The sequence below is a fragment of the Paroedura picta genome, chromosome 9 (genome assembly GCF_049243985.1).
Source record: "Paroedura picta isolate Pp20150507F chromosome 9, Ppicta_v3.0, whole genome shotgun sequence".
NCBI classification, from domain to species: domain Eukaryota; kingdom Metazoa; phylum Chordata; class Lepidosauria; order Squamata; family Gekkonidae; genus Paroedura; species Paroedura picta.
The window spans coordinates 54437145-54453565 of NC_135377.1; the positions used below are offsets into that span (position 1 = coordinate 54437145).

The 16421-nt window shown below is 40.0% G+C and overlaps 1 protein-coding gene across 4 annotated transcripts in view; it reads left to right on the forward strand.

The window, feature by feature from the left end:
* DOK6 (docking protein 6) overlaps positions 1-16421 on the forward strand; it is a 195911-nt gene that overhangs the window by 74761 nt on the left and 104729 nt on the right. For all 4 annotated transcript variants that reach the window (XR_013234207.1, XR_013234208.1, XM_077352868.1 and 1 more), the window contains exon 2: positions 15445-15552. Coding sequence is in view for 2 of the 4 variants with exons in the window: in XM_077352868.1 (XP_077208983.1) it covers positions 15445-15552 (108 nt within the window). In the remaining 2 variants the exon portion in view is untranslated. The remainder of the gene's footprint in view (positions 1-15444; positions 15553-16421) is intronic.

The following is a 16421-nucleotide window of genomic DNA, read 5'->3' on the forward strand; positions in this document are numbered from 1 at the left end:
TATTTATAGTCTACCTTCCTCACTTGGACTCCAGGTGGGTTGTATAGTTAGTTAAAACAATAAAAAAGATGGGGCATTTAATAACAGTAAGATAGGATTTCGGTTGTAGAATTGGGGGCAGATGTGGCACACAGGGCTAAAAGCTCCCCTGTGTGGGTGCAGGAAGAGGTGGGGCAACCTGCCGTGATTAAAACTCCAATCTGTAGCTTGGCATAAAAACTCTAGTGCGTAAATGGTCTAAATGATGGAAAATTGCACAGCAAGATCCAGTGCACAGCAAACTACACAGTCTCCTGTAACTTATTCAAGAAACTTTATGAAACCCTTTGTACAGTACTACCCTATTAGATGAGTAGAAAAGCCATTTTTAAATATTCAGTTTTGCATAGATTTCTGACAGCCAGGAGAGTAGGAACCTTCCTGAAGTGGGGAGTAAAATGTCCTTCAAGATCTCCACCTTCCCAATCAGGATTACCCCTGTCTTTTCAGGGTTTAGTTTCAGTTTGTTCACTCCTCAATTAATTACAGCAACTAGGTAGCAATTTAGTACCTCTACTGCATCACCAAGGGGATCTGGATAAGGCTATGTAGAGCTGGGTATCATCCACGTAGTGATGACTTTCGAACCCTAAGCTACAAATGATTTGGCATAGGAGACTCAGTCCTCATTGTAGTATTTCCAGTTTCTTCTACTAGGGCAACTACTAGGGCAACAGGAAGAGGTAGAAAGGGCACAAAAACAGAACATAGTGTAATATTCATGTGCATGATTTTAGCTGTTATTGAATTGCTCCATTGTCTTGGAATCCTGGTTCTGCATACTAAGGCCACTTGATGGATAATCCCATAGAAACAGAACTCCGTTTGACTTTCAGACTTGAATATCCTTTATTAGTTGCTAGCATGAAGGATTCCTCCATATGGATTTGATCAGCCTTACTTCTGGAATAACTTCCCTTTAGACTATTACTAGTCTTTATCCAGACTATTCCTTCCCATTACTATTCCATGCTGTATTTGATCATCCTCTGTATTCCCTTACTAAAATGTGTGTGTGAGAGAGAGACTTCCTCTCCCACTCCAGCTCTTGTTTGTTTCAACACTTTTCACTGGTAGAGTTGCAATAAAGAGCTAAACTAGATTTGTGTGAAATGCATGTGAAACATATCAGGGTGAGAGGACACCCAACTTTCATCCTCACATGGCTTGGAAAACTCACGGTCCCAAGCACTCTGGAGGGTTTGATTGCACATATGTCGCATGTAATTTCTGGGTGTAAGTTTTTATATGCACACAAAAGCTTATACCCAGATTTAAACTTTGTTGGTCTTAAAAACTTTGTCCTATTGCTTCAGACTAACATGGGTACTCACCTAAATGTATTGGTTTAGCTCACAGAGCAGATGGCCCATTGGTAAGCTTTATTTAAAGAGTTTTAATCTCAAAAGCTACAGATTGGGCATATAGGCATTATTGATTAAATTTATAATGATGCTGTTTATATTTATAAGCTTCTGCCCATTGGAGACAGCAGGTGTACATGAAGTCCAAATCCATGTAAAATGGGAAAGTTTTGTACCTAACACTCATTAATATGGGATCCTCAACTGCATAACAAAAGCCAGTATATCAAGCCACACAGAACATTGTGTTGTAGGACTTCCATTACTTCTTTTCTCTTGGATTTGGCAGAGGAAGTAGTTCTAGTAGCAGCAATATAGGTACTTCAGTTTGTAAAATGCAAGCTTCATTTACTAGTAGCATATGAAGTGCCATGATATGTGATTGTAGTATTTTGAATGTCTAACATTCTATAAAAGTGTATCATGCATTTTCACAAAAAACAAACACAAAACTGAGATGGTTTTGTAGGGGGGGATAAAGAATTGTATTGTACACACTATAGCAAAATTTCATAGTTGTGGCTATGAAAAGTATTGAGGATTCAAAATGTTATTGTGGACTTTACTATGTCCCACAATAAAGAAGCTCCATTTCTACCTGCCTTTTCATTTTAAGCAACTGAAGATGGCATGACAGTAAGAACACTCTCCAAATGAAAGGTTTCTGGGTGATAGCACTGGCAAAAATAAGGTTAGGTATCTAACAGTCTAGAGCCTCTTGTGGCGCAGAATGGTAAGGCAGCAACATGCTGTCTGAATCTCTGACCATGAGGCTGGGAGTTCGATCCCAGCAGCTGTCTTGAGGTTGACTCAGCTTTCCATCCTTCCGAGGTCGGTAAAATGAGTACCCAGCTTGCTGGGGGGTAAACAGTAATGACTGGGGAAGGCACTGGCAAACCACCCCGTATTGAGTCTGCCATGAAAACGCTGGAGGGCGTCACCCCAAGGGTCAGACATGACTCGGTGCTTGCACAGGGGATACCTTTACCTTATGTAACAGTCTAATACTTGCTATTATTAACATTAAAATAAATGAATTGCTCCCAGAGCTCATTTTAAGCTTGTAACTCTTTACATTAGAACAGTAAAAATAATTGAATTTTTGTCCTTTGTTGGCTAGGAACAGGTAGCTGTGATTATTATTCTATTCAGAACCTCTGCTTTGCTTTAAGGTATTCTCTTGCATGGTTTGGATAATGTAATATTTATTTTGACAAATCCCTTTGCCCCCAACATATAGCACTTGAGATTTAAGTAGATAGCTACTATCTTTCAGCATAAATATTATGTTTTACTTTGCATGTGAAGGTCAGAATTTTCAGTTCTAAAGACTTAGAAGCTGTTTCCCAATAATTATGTGTTCTCATAGTATGACACACTTTCATTGTGGTAAACAACATTTATCTTGTCAGATAACAGGTGCCCAGTGTCATGCAAATATATTAAACTAGATGCCATTTTACTAGAGTGGAAATACTATTTTAAAGAGGGGAAATGCAGTATTATATATGGAGAGTATACAAAAACAGTTGTAATAATTTAGAGCTAATAACATTGGGATATACTTGGTGAAGTCTTGGTTAATATTCTTGATAAATACTGTCATTTTACATTGATCACATTTATCATCAGACAGCAAATGGCAAGCAAGCAAGAAATTAATGCACAGAGCAGTCTTATGGACAATCTGTAATGGCCTTGCAAGTAGAGATGTCAGCTTACAGCCCCTAAGACATTCGTGCATTTTAAAGTTTCATTCCAAGTCAGTTTTAGGTGGTCCTGTTCATTTTATCCTGGTCTTACTTTCCTTTCTCTTTGATTTGTTCTGTGATGAAGTATGCTGCACTGCAGAAGGAGACTGGGAGCAAAGTTGGTAGGAGAAAATTTCCCTGCCTATCTTCCTTTGCATTAGATAGTTCCAGGTTGCGATCTGGTATGGCTATTAGCAGGAGGGATCTAGGAGCAGTCAATATTGGGTCCACCACCACCTGTTCTGATTTTCAAAAGATATGTCAGAATTACGTACATTGCAAAATGAGAAACATTCTGGTGCCTAAAACCTTGTTTTCCAAATCACGGGCATGTAGTCATGGGCTGTAATTATGAGGCAGTAGTCAACAAGATGATGCATTTTGTGTATTCTTGGAAGCACTTGATTTAACTGTGTTCCACATTTAATTCTTAATATTTATGTTATTCATTTAGAATCATAGAATCATAGAATCATAGAGTTGGAAGGGGCCATACAGGCCAACCCCCTGCTAAACGCAGGATCAGGCCAAAGCATCCTAAAGCATCCAAGAAAAGTGTGTATCCAACCTTTGTTTGAAGACAGCCAGTGAGGGGGAGTTCACCACCTCCCTAGGCAGCCTATTCCACTGCTGAACTACTCTGACTGTGAAATTTCCCCCCCTGATATCTAGCCTATATCGTTGTACTTGTAGTTTAAACCCATTACTGTGTGTCCTTTCCTCTGCAGCCAATGGGAACAGCATCCTGCCCTCCTCCAAATGACAAACTTTCAAATACTTAAAGGCGGCTATCATGTCCCCTCTCAACCTCCTTTTCTCCAGGCTGAACATTCCCAAGTTCCTCAACCTATCTTCATAGGGCTTGGTCCCTTGGCCCCAGATCATCCTCGTCGCTCTCCTCTGTACCCTTTCCTCCAGAACTACACACAGTACTCCAGGTGTGGTCTTTTATTCCCTCTTTTCTCCCCAATGTGAACATAAAGTGATTTATATCATTCTCCTATCCTCATAGCAGCCCTGTGAGCTAGGTCATACTGAGTAGCCCAGGGGCGCCTACTAAGCTTTCATGAAAGAGGGATTCAAACCTGTGTTTCCCTAATCTGACACTCCAACCACTACCATGCTGAGGTCTGACATTAAAAATGGGGCACCATATGACTGATTCTACAGGACCTTAACTTGGCTTTAGTGATCTGTGGTTCATATGAAGCTTTTATTTATTATAACTGTAAGTTCACTGTATTGACCCTCAGTACAGGGAGACAGGTACAGTCAGTATAGCAACCTCTTCTACTAAAATGCTATCCTTTCTCTTTTCTTGGATTCTAAACATTCAGAAGTAGCAATCCTGCAGCCATTTTTGTATCTGTGCACCTTTTTTATGATGAGAGTGAAAGATCCTGATTATTTCTTGATAATATGCATGTTCCATTGATTTAAGTTAAGACTGATAAATATGATTAAATCTGTGATTAAAGAAGCTGAGATGACAGCAGATGTATACAGATTTTCCTGTATACATAAATAACTTTTTGCAGTTATTGTTGAGAATCACAGGACTTGCTAGCTGTGGGGTTCGATATTAAAAACTGAATCAGGTATAAGTAGCATCAGGTAATTTTTTTTTAAAGTCTTTCATGTTAGTCTGAAGGACAATTATATTTACCACTACAGATAAAAGCAAAAACAAACATAACAAAAGGAATGTACCAAGAAATGTTGTAATTTATATTCCTGTGTATTAATTTCAAATGTTTATATATCTGTATACAAAAAAAACGCCATCAGATAGATGATGTGATGTCACTTCTAGGGAAAACTCAGAAGTGACATCAGTCCTCTCTAGGAATTGCCAGAAACCATGGTTTTAGAATAGCAATTCATAGAGAGGCATTACATAACTTTTGGGGTTTCCCCAGAAGTGACACCATGCTATCCTGAGTGGAGCCTCACCATGTTTCCATTCCCACAGACTTCTGCTGGCTGTCAAGCCATGCCTGACAGTCCTGTAGTAACTACTGTATCTGGAAGATTGATTGATGGTTTACTGGTTTTGCCCCATTTACTTTCTACTGTGACTTGTATAAAGCATGGTCTAGTGGTATATAAATTATATGGGTAAGTCCACATTATTATGTACAATAAAGGAACTCCAGTATGATTTACCTATGAATATCTGTAAACATGAGCTATATATATATATATATATAAAAGGGCTATGCCTTCCTGGGAGGAGCATGGGCAGAGCATGTCTGGACTCTGGACCAAACAGGAAGCATACAGTGAAACTGTGTGCTTCCTGATTGGCCTGGCCTGACTACTGCCTGCCCCCAACAGCCCTGGCTAGGAGTGCTCTGGCAAACTTACTGCCATTGTGCTCCTGGCCACCATGATGACAGCCTGCTGGAGGGGTGAGTGCAGGAGAGATGCCTGGCAGGGCCGGGAAGTCCCCTGTGATGGAAAGCTCTCCAGCGGCCTCGCAGAGCACTTCCCAGCCTCTGGGGTAGTACGGGGAGGAGGGCTGGCTCTAGTCCCTACTTCCCGGCCTGTGGATGATTGCAGGGGGGGCTGGGTCCATTCCACACTTCCCAGCCCGTGGGTGAGTGTGGGGGTGGAGGACTGTTTCATGGCCCATTGGTCAGTGTGGGGGGAGGGCTGATCCAACCCGGTTCCCAGCCTATGGGTGAGTGCGGGGAAGGGAGGTTTACCTCCACTCCCCGCTTCCCGGCCCATGGGTGAGTGTGGGGGAAGGGCTGGCTCCATTCCCCCAGGAAAAGCACCCAGGAGGGCTGTATGCCACCACCTGTCTCAGGCTCACTGGCCACGAAAAGCCCCGGCCAGCCTATGAGACTCCATACCAGCCCTTCTCCACTTTTTCTCCCTATCCTCTCTCTCTTTCTTTTGTACCTCTTTCTGCATCTCTCCTTCTATATCTCTGTCTTTTACTCCCTCTCTTTCTATATATATATTTGTTTCTCTGTTCTTCTATCTCTCTTTCTAACTTTCTTCCCTTCTACTTATACTTCTTGCTCTCACTCTTTTCCCTCCTCTCTTTTCTTATCTCTTTCTTCCTTTCTCTTTTTCTATCCTCTTTCTTTTTCTATCTCTATTTCTTACTCACTCTCTTTCTTTCCACCTCTCTCTCTTTGCTATTTCTTCACTTCCACCGATGTTAGTGCTCATTGCATCGGCTACAACGGGCTTTAATTCTAGAATAAAACTGTATATCCTATTTTTTAAATTACAAATTAATTTTATGAAGAGTTGCATATATGTAAGTTTTGTAGTTAATACATCAATGGCTGGGAATCTTCCTTTGATTTTTAACATAACAGTATGGGTGTAATTAAAATGTAAATGGGATATGTAATTTTTACAAGGAAAAAAACATAATATCATAGGGAACGCTGCAACCATATGCATATTTGCCTAGAAGTAAGCTTCATTGATATCACATTGGGCAGGGTTACTTCTGATTTAACATGCAGAAGGTTATTCTACCTGTATATTAGGAAAACATTTACATTATTATGATGTTGTGAGTAAAGCATCTTGTAGGCCATACAGCCAAACTGAAGAAAGTTCTATCCTTTCTCTTGCCTGACACTGAATTCTTTCACAGTTGGTTCCCCATTATCCGTTAACTCTCATAGTATCTGATCTGGATTTGATTACATCTAGTGGCAACTTAAAGTAGGCCAGGGAGAAAAGGATAGCTAATGTTCCTGAATAATTGAGTAAGCTTCTGTCTGACAAGTTGTCTTGTGTAAAATATGCATTCACTTGCTATGCATGTGTTGTGTTTATCATCTTGCTCTTATTACTTATTTATTTTAGTTTACAAGGATTGCCTATTCACAGTTCATGAGATGTTTTACAAATATTTAAGGATAATATATCTGTTAACTTTATTTAGAACATAGCACATATACACCTAGATAAAAATATCCTAATGTCTTTGCTCTATTTACATTGCTTTAGATGGAAGACAGAATCAGATTAATATTCAAATCCTATTGCATTGAAAGCAGTGTGATGCAAATGTAACATATGCTTTGGGATACACCTTGGAATGTAGATCCTGTTTTATTATAGGGCAGATTATATTGCGGAGTGAAAGTTGTATTTGGTTTATGTCTTTTTTGAGGCCTACCATTCTCTGCACCCAGCCCTTTAGATTAGCGTGGTACATTCGTTGCAACTTTTAGGATGAGTAGCCATATTATAGGCTTTTCGCTTGTCTCTTAGCATTTGGAGATTGGAATATAGTTGGTACTTGAGTTGCTTCACTAATTTCCCAATAATCCATGAGCCCCTCTTATCCTGTACCATTTCAGAAAAGAATTGGCTGATTTTGATCATTATAAACTTTTCAGTTATCTTTCTTCCCGTCCAATAAATCCTTCAGTGTTTTTTACAGCATGAACATTTACTTCTGCTTTCCTTTCTCTGGACAGCATCTCCATATCCTTTTCTTTAGTCATTCTTATATTTCATTTATACTTTCAGACTGTGGGCAACCTCATCTAATTCTATGCTATCCATGACCTCCAGTATGCTGATGATTCCAAACTCTACTTCTCTTTTCCAGATTTTTCTCTTTCTACATGACTGTGTTTCTTTTTTGCCTTCTGATGTTGACATCTTTATATCTTGTTGCCATCTTAAATTCCATATATCCAAGACTGCCATTTTTCCTCCGAGGGCAGTGAGGATTCCACAAACTTCTATACTTGAGACCCCTTTAGATAGTAGAATCCCCCTTTTATTTTGGTCTTTGTTGTATTAATAGGCACCCACTTTTACAGTGTACATTCCAGGGGGATCTGAAGCTTGGAGAGTCTCATAAAGGCAACTGGGTTCAGCCATGATATTGAAACATCTCGGCTCTCTTACTCTGTTTCATGGATTTGCAAGGATCTTTTCTTTACCTTCAAACTCTTCTGTGACTTTCTCTTCTCTTGTTTCTCTGCCTATTCTAATATACCTTCCTGTTAGTTTGATTTTCCATATGCATAGGTGTCAGCTATTCAAACGTCTCCTCCTTTTAAAAATGACTTTGGGCTTCTCCTGTGCTACGGCTTAAGCCTAAAAGAGCTTCCCATGATGCACCTTTTGGATCCCTCCTTTTCTGTTAAGTCTTCAATACAGTCCTTTACTGCTCTTCTACTGAAAATAAGCCCATTCAGAAATAAATTAAATGAACACATAGGCTTTGTCTTTTTACAGCCCTGACTATCCCTCACTGGGGCAACAACTAGTGTTCATGTATATAAAGTGCTATGCATAGTAAAGGTTTGATAATTATAGTACTGCTAATAATATAACAGCAACAACAATAACAGTCTGATATCCTATAATATTGTGCTATAAACACCCTCGCACTGTTTAACAGACAGTAGAATAATCAGACTTCTTTGATGCTTTGCCAGGACTCAATCTCTAAATCTATTTTCAATTCCAGATGCACACACAGCCCCCCTTAGGGTCATAACCAGAGCTGCCTTCCATCCCTTTCCAATTATGGACTGGGTAAATGTTTTGGCAAGTAAGCATGAAGTACACATAAGGTTTGGTTTCTTACGCCTAAAAAAATGTCCATATATATTGTATATAATTCAACACAATGTGCAGCCAGAGAATACACAGGCTGTACCTAAATTATATGGCCACTATCTAAACAGTGCAGTCTCGTAATTTCAGGAGTATTTTTGTTAGTGTTATCTGCAGAAGCCAAGCCTATATAGAATATCTCAGTCTTTGCCAAATAAACACAAGTAGGCCTAGTTTGAATGTGGTGAAATGGACAGAAGATGGAGTAAAAAAATAAAAGAAAGAAAAAAAAAGATCAGAGATGACAAAATGAGATAGATTAACAAAGAACAAAGAAAAAGGAATTCAAATCCCTTGGCGAAACAGAACATAGAGGAGGCTGTTGTTATTCAAGGGCCAGAAAGTGAAACAACTGTAAATTAGGTATTCGTGGACTGAGCCTACTACATACCAAAGAACATGAGAAGCTGTACCTCTGGGTATTCAGTTTCTACTAGCTTTCCTGGAAATCTGCCATGTTGTAATGTTATTTCTCAGAGATAAACTTGTAAGGATAGAGGTACTGTTACCGGAAGAGCTCAAAGCACTTAACTAACAATTTCTGTACAATCTAGAGAGCCACCCAGCTCGTTGGAATCCTGGAAACATTTTTCTAAGGACTGGTCTGTTTTTATTTCTGATAATTAATTAAAATAAACAGAACGCTGAATACAGGTTATTAGTGCAGCTGTGCATTGAATGCTAGTATCAATGTTTCAGTTTTATTTTAAGAACTCACTCCTAAATATTCCTAGGGCTTTTTTTTAACTAGGTAAGACTTATATCTTGTATATATTCATATATTTGAATAATTATATTGGCTTGGATCTGGCTAGCTTTTTCTCAGTCTAATGTGGATTTTGCCTATGGAAGTTTCATGATCCCAAGCAGAGCCTTTTGAGTGGTCAAGGGGATGTTTTACCTAGTAATTGAATTACATCCTATGTTTTCAAAATTAGACGCCCTCTTTTGCCCTTCATTCCAAAGAACCATAGCAGGCCTTGAAATCTGTTTTGTACCCAACAATACATCATCTGTTTAAATCTGCAACATTTCCTGGGCTTTGAGGAAGAAAGCCCTATGCTTTCTACTTCATGCTACAAACATCATATACTCCCAAACATCCTTTTTCAGCTCCCCTTTGTGTATGTAATACTCTGTTTGATTAAGAGGTTCAAGGAGCTCAACATTTTTCTTCTCTGTGTAATTTTTTAAAGTTGGCATAGCTAATTTATTAAAAAGTCTTTTAAAATATGTTATTTTATTTATTTATTTATTAGATTTATATACCGCCCTCCCCGAAGGTTATATGTTTAAAGAAGACAAGTCACTGAAAAAAAATGTTAAACAGCTAAGAATAATCTAGGGGAAGGATAATGGACCACAAAGCTGTATCCATAGTATTCCCTATTCTCTTAAAGGAACAGAGCTCTGCCCAGTGGGAACTGGACAGCTGACAGATCTGGCATAAGGTCCAGCAATCTCCCATCAATGGTGACACCAAGCAGGTCCACAGTTCATATAGTCCAAAGGCTGCAATCACCAATAATGGCGCCTGGAGATATGACAAGAAAAGTGTGCACACTCAGTTGCATCAACCACTCACTGGTGGGGATGTTTCCTGGTAACCTGATCATGCTGCTGAGAGTCCACCTGCTGGTGGTGAAACAGTATGGAGGCTGCTGCTGGGGTGGACAATTGTGTGGGGGCACACAGCCTTAGGGACATAAGAGCCAATAGGATATAGTAGTTAAGAGCAGTAGACTCTCATCTAGAGAGCCAGGTTTCATTCTCCACTCTTCCACCTCTTCTTCTTCCACTGCTGACCAGCTGACAGGTAGCCGCCATGGCTATGATGGTGGCCAAGACCAGGGGTTGATGTTGGTGTGCTGAACTAGCATCTCTGATTAATGCTGGTATATCTCCCAAGATACATCAACAAAACAGCTAGTTAGGATTGCACTTTAAATTATTGATTTATCACTTACCAGTATATTGACCAGCCATTTAAACATTTACGCAGCCATAACTCACCTGGAGGCCTGCTGGGTGTAAGTTTGAACACTGCCCCCCCGGGGGGCCTCCTTAAGGGGCTATGTGGATACTGAGCTTCAGTCTATCCTGGCATGGTTGCGTGGCTCACATCTCCAGGTAACAGGATGGGTTCCTACCAGAGGCTGAGACCCTCAGGTGTCCAGCAAGTACCTAGCGCATTTTGACAGTGCATGAACAGGTCCGAATGTCTCTGAACTCGGGCTGCTGACATTTGAGCTTCCTGGCTGCAAGTTGTCTGGATCCGCCCTTGTTGTGCCATCAGTCATTTGCATATTAATAAAAGCTGTGGCCAACTTTCCACCAATTTGAATGTGTACATATTGTTGTTTCTGTCCCCACAAACTGTCCTCTTGCTATGCAGACACTGATTGAAGTCAATTTATGTTCATGATACCTTTTACAGAACACGTTCTTTTTCTGTGTTCTGATAAACAAATATCTGGTTAGATAAATTAGATAAATTAGATAAAAATATAAAACTATTGATAGCATCCTGTATAGTATCAACACATCCCTGGGGACAAAATTCTGTCCTCAAATATGTGTATTTCTCCTTGGATGTTTTAAACTGCAGCGCTAGTAAAGTTTGCATACTTTAATCAACTCAATGAATACCTTACTACTTCAGTAGTGCTTTTTTAGTAGGAAAGGCTGAGGAATGGCTAACAAGAAAAATGAAATTGGGGACTATTTATAAAAATAATGAATCATAAAACTAAACTGACAATTTTTTATTTATTTTAAAATCTATCTATACATATACTGAGTTGATATTGAATAGATGAATGGCTACTTTGCAACTGCACATTTTTCTCATTCTGTTTTATGGCCTTTAAAACTATGCAGCTGAGTAAGCATCTATTTAATGCAAATATCCCTAATTTGTGTCAAGTTTGTAAATTTAATGGAATGAATGTTTAGATAATATAGCAGTAATGAAGATGTAGAGAGCTTTAATTTATGTGTGTATGTATATGTATATGTATATGTGTATCTTCATAGAATTAGCTATAGGGCAGTTTTGTAAAATGTTTGTTCTAAATGTGTACGATCAATAGATATGTTGTTGCCATATAGCGCTTTCTGGTCTCACAGAAAAAAATGTAACTCAGAGGCATATTTATTTATATTGGATTTAAAAGCATTCCAGCATCTAGAGAACATGAGCTTTTAGAGATAGCAACAAATGTATTGTTTTACATATTTATTCAGAAGTCTCACTGAATTCAGTGGAACTTATTCTGTTGCTTAGACAGACACAGACACTGTCACTCCGGTTCTGATAACTGGCTTAACATGATTGATAGCTTAAAAATTGTCCCAAAAACTGTCATCATGTGTCACATTTTAAAGACAGCCGTATGATGGACATGTTGAAATGTATAATAATTAGGTCCATGGAGGAAGTTTTCAAAAACAAAAATTGGGTAAGATGGCATAGATCTTGATAAACAGCAGGCATGATTCCAATCATACAGAATTTCTGACTTTTAATTAAGGCCAAACTTACAACACCCCATGTCTATTTCAGCACTTCAAAATGTGTCTGTGCTTGTAGCTGCTACCATGTCTTGCAGCAGTGAATTCCACATCTTAATTATTCTTTGGGTGAAGAAGTACTTCCTTTTATCCATTCTAACCTTACTTCTCATTCCTTTTATCTGTTCTTACTACTCATTAATTTTAATGAGCGCCCACAAGTTCTTGTATTGTGGGAAAGGGAGAAAGGTAATTCTTTCTCTACCTTCTTTATTCCATGTAAACCTCTGTCATGTTGTCCCTCAGTCATTGTTTCTTCAAGCTTAAGAACCCAAACCTCCTTAACTTTTCTTCCCAGGAATGGTATTCATCCCATTTTTGGTATCTATTCCAAGACTATAATAACTTTTTTGAGGAGTGGTGACTAGATCTGTACACAATATTCCAAATTAGGCTGCAGCATAGATTTATACAGGGGCCTGATTTGTTTTAAGAGCATTACACAAGAAGTGAGAAAAGTAGTGAGAAGACCGTTTACACACTGGGAACTTCACTGCCTCAGCTCCCATGCAGGAGTACAAATTGGGGGTGGATGAGACACACTGGACCAAATGCTCCCCTGTATGGGTGCAGGAAGAGATGGGGCAACCTGCCACAACTAAAACTCCAGCCTGCAGCCAGGCATGAAAACTCCAGTACATAAACAGTCGAAATGAGGCTCCTTTGCCATATGGCTGCTGCTAGATTGCAACTTCACGGAAGTCTGTCCTTTGCACAGACCAAAGACCTCATTGGTTCATGTTTCGAATACTTGCTGTACTACTTGTACTACTCAGATGGGGCCTTTTGACATGTGATCATCATGGGTACTTTCCTCCTTCTCGTCAAGGGACAGCATCTGGATATTCTAATTTAATAGACCAGGGGTAGTCAACCTGTGGTCCTCCAGATGTCCATGGACTACAATTCCCATGAGCCCCTGGAGGACCACAGGTTGACTACCCCTGAGTTAGATGGCTTCCGATCTGCACTAGGTAATGTAATTATATTGCCACTATTCTTTCTGTTCTTCAAGGCTGGTCTTTTTCTGAATCTCTAACTCCTTTTTTAGAATATTTCCTTGAGAGGCCAGGTTTATTCGGTTTAGAACTCTGTGATCTTTTGGATCAAGTCCAGGAACTATTTATCTATATTTCCAGCCATATCTATGACACAAAAACTACTCATAAAGCATTCAGGATTTATACTAGTAATGTGCATGTGTATATATGCATCTAGAAATCAGCTATTTGTATAATTAGGCATGTAGGAGTATGTAACCAATAAGAGTTCATGGGTTCAATTGTAAGAGAAAGATGATACCAATTAGCTTAGCAACTTTTACAAAACATGGTTATAAAGTTCATATTTTTTACTGGGTTTAAAGAAATTTCAAATGCTGTCAAAATGGGAAGCAGTGATTATTGCTGAAGCCCAATGAACTACAAAAGCAACTGATTCACCAGAGAAGGAAAGCAGCTGATGAAACATTGCTTTAAGACACTTTGGCCCATTCTGCACCAGGATCAATGTGGCAAATTGATTACTGAAAGAAAAAAATGCTATTTTAAATAGTGGAATTTATCATTATGCATACCTGCCTTTGTAGTGGAATCCCGTTGCGTTTCAATGATTTCCCACAGGTTTCTGGTCTCGGCAAAAATCGCTAGAAAGGAAGCGATTTTTTCCGTGCTTTGTCTCGCCCTGGCTGTCAATCAAATGAGCAGCCAATGGCCGGTTGTTACCATGCTCCGAAAAAGCCCCTTTGCCTTTAAGAACAGGTTTTAAAAAAAAAACACGTTGCAATGAATCTGCATTGATTCATTGCAACGGAGAGACCCATCTAGCTGGCAGGTGGTGTCTGAGCTGGCAATTCATCGTTGCCATGCTCCCCCAAGTGAAAAAAAATTCCCCCCTCCTGTGCACGGTAGCGATTTTTGGCCAAAATTAAAGGGAACTAGCAAACGGGGCTGTGTTGTGCTTGGTGATTAAAGGCGAGCTTTAAAGCAGCTCTGTGTTGGGACTGCAGCTGGAGAAGCCTCGCTGGGTGAATGAAGGCTTGCTGGTTCGTTGCTCTCCACTCACTCTGAGAAAAAAAATGGCGATCGTTTCGCCAGAAGATCAGAGGAGAGAGCCAGGGGGAGGGACTTTGCTGAAACCGCAACAATGGTAATGCACAGAACTTTTCTCTAGTGTTGCAGATTGGTTGCAAGAGTGTAGCGCTTTTCGGAGGGTGAATCCACTTTTTGGGATTTCCCTTTAAGCGCTACAATGAAGCACTTTTAGCTGATCATTTGCAGGAGTGTGGCAGATTGTGTGCGACGTCGTGCATAACTGCAAATTAGTAGCGATTACAATTTGCCACACTCCTGCTACTTTGAACTTGTGTGGAATGGCCCTTTGTTTTGCCCATGACTGCTCACTGCTCCCCGATTCTGTGTGCTAATGCTGCCTCTCCAGCTAGGAGAACAGAACAAAACAGTTGCGGAGCTGAAATGGAAATGACACAATTGCTTTAGCCAACTGGTTCTTGAGTGCTTTTATCAAAGTGGAGTTGAGGGAAGAAGAGATAAATATTAGGTCAGCAAGGTGAGAGGTTAAAGAGCCTCTTGTGGCGCAGAGTGGTAAGGCAGCAGACATGCAGTCTGAAAGCTCTGCCCATGAGGCTGGGAGTTCGATCCCAGCAGCCGGCTCAAGGTTGACTCAGCCTTCCATCCTTCCGAGGTCGGTAAAATGAGTACCCAGCTTGCTGGGGGGTAAACGGTCATGACTGGGGAAGGCACTGGCAAACCACCCCGTATTGAGTCTGCCATGAAAACGCTAGAGGGCGTCACCCCAAGGGTCAGACATGACTCGGTGCTTGCACAGGGGATACCTTTACCTTTACCTAAGGTGAGAGGTTAAGGGAGCAGGGAAGAAAAACATATAAGCATCTGAAGCAGAGTTTCATTTGCTGTTTTGATGTCTGAAAGGTCAGTTACAACTGGATTCTCAGGGCTTTAAAATGTCATGAATCCTCCGTTCTCCCTGTTAATTCTACCTCCAGTCTAAGTCTGCTAGGTAGATGCAAGCGAGATTGCAATGTACTTTTCAGACAACTAAAAGTTATCTCATTTACTCTGCAGATTTTCAGAAGATGTTGGTTGGTTTTCAAGAAGGCTTCTAGTAAAGGCCCTCGAAGGCTAGAAAAATTCCCTGATGAGAAGGCAGCATACTTCAGAAATTTTCACAAGGTGGGTAATCTTTTTCTGTATAGATCTGAAGCTGGTGAAGAAAAGCTGTACCAATAAGATATTTTATTTTACTTGTGCATTTGGTGAAATGGACAGCAACATTTCATGTTTCTGCCAAACTTCCTTGTTTTTCCTAAGATGAATTTGAAGATGGGTCTGTTTTGTACTGCAGATCTAAAATAGTGTGAGTCTCCTTTTTACCTTTGAAGAGCTACAGCAAAACAATGTGATGATTGAGAGTTGATCTGCAAAAGGTACTTGTTGCAGCTCGTTACACTGCAGGTAGTGATTTGCCTGTTAGAATATCCCCCATTTTAAAAGCTCAGTGTACGTATTAAGCTAGTGTTTTGGGGAAGTCTAGGAAGTATGCACTCCTTCATATAGAGGGGCTTTTTAAACATACAGTTATTTACCGGCATCAGAAAGGATGCATTCCAGGACATGATGCACTTACCGATTTTCTGAATCATTTATTCAAGGACAGAAAAAATATAATTAGCCTATGAAACTTTTTTTTTTTAAAGAAAAGAAAAATTGAGCTTCGCAGATTTTTCTAGCTTTATATAGATTTGGGTTCAGTAAATCCTAATGACCTGAATGACGTCTTTATGACGTCAATCCCAATATATGAATTCACCTGGAGTGCAATGCAAATTCAGGATGTCACCCTAATTGCATATGATACTTTTCAGCATGTGGACAAGCTCCTTAGACCAGTGGTCCCCAACCTTTTTATCACCAGGGACTGGTCAACGCCTGACAATTTTACTGAGGCCCAGGGGTGGGGTAGGCTTTTGCCGAGGGACATCATCACTGCCGCCTGAGCCCCTGCTCCACTTGCTTTCTCGCCGGCGCCCCTAACTTCTTGC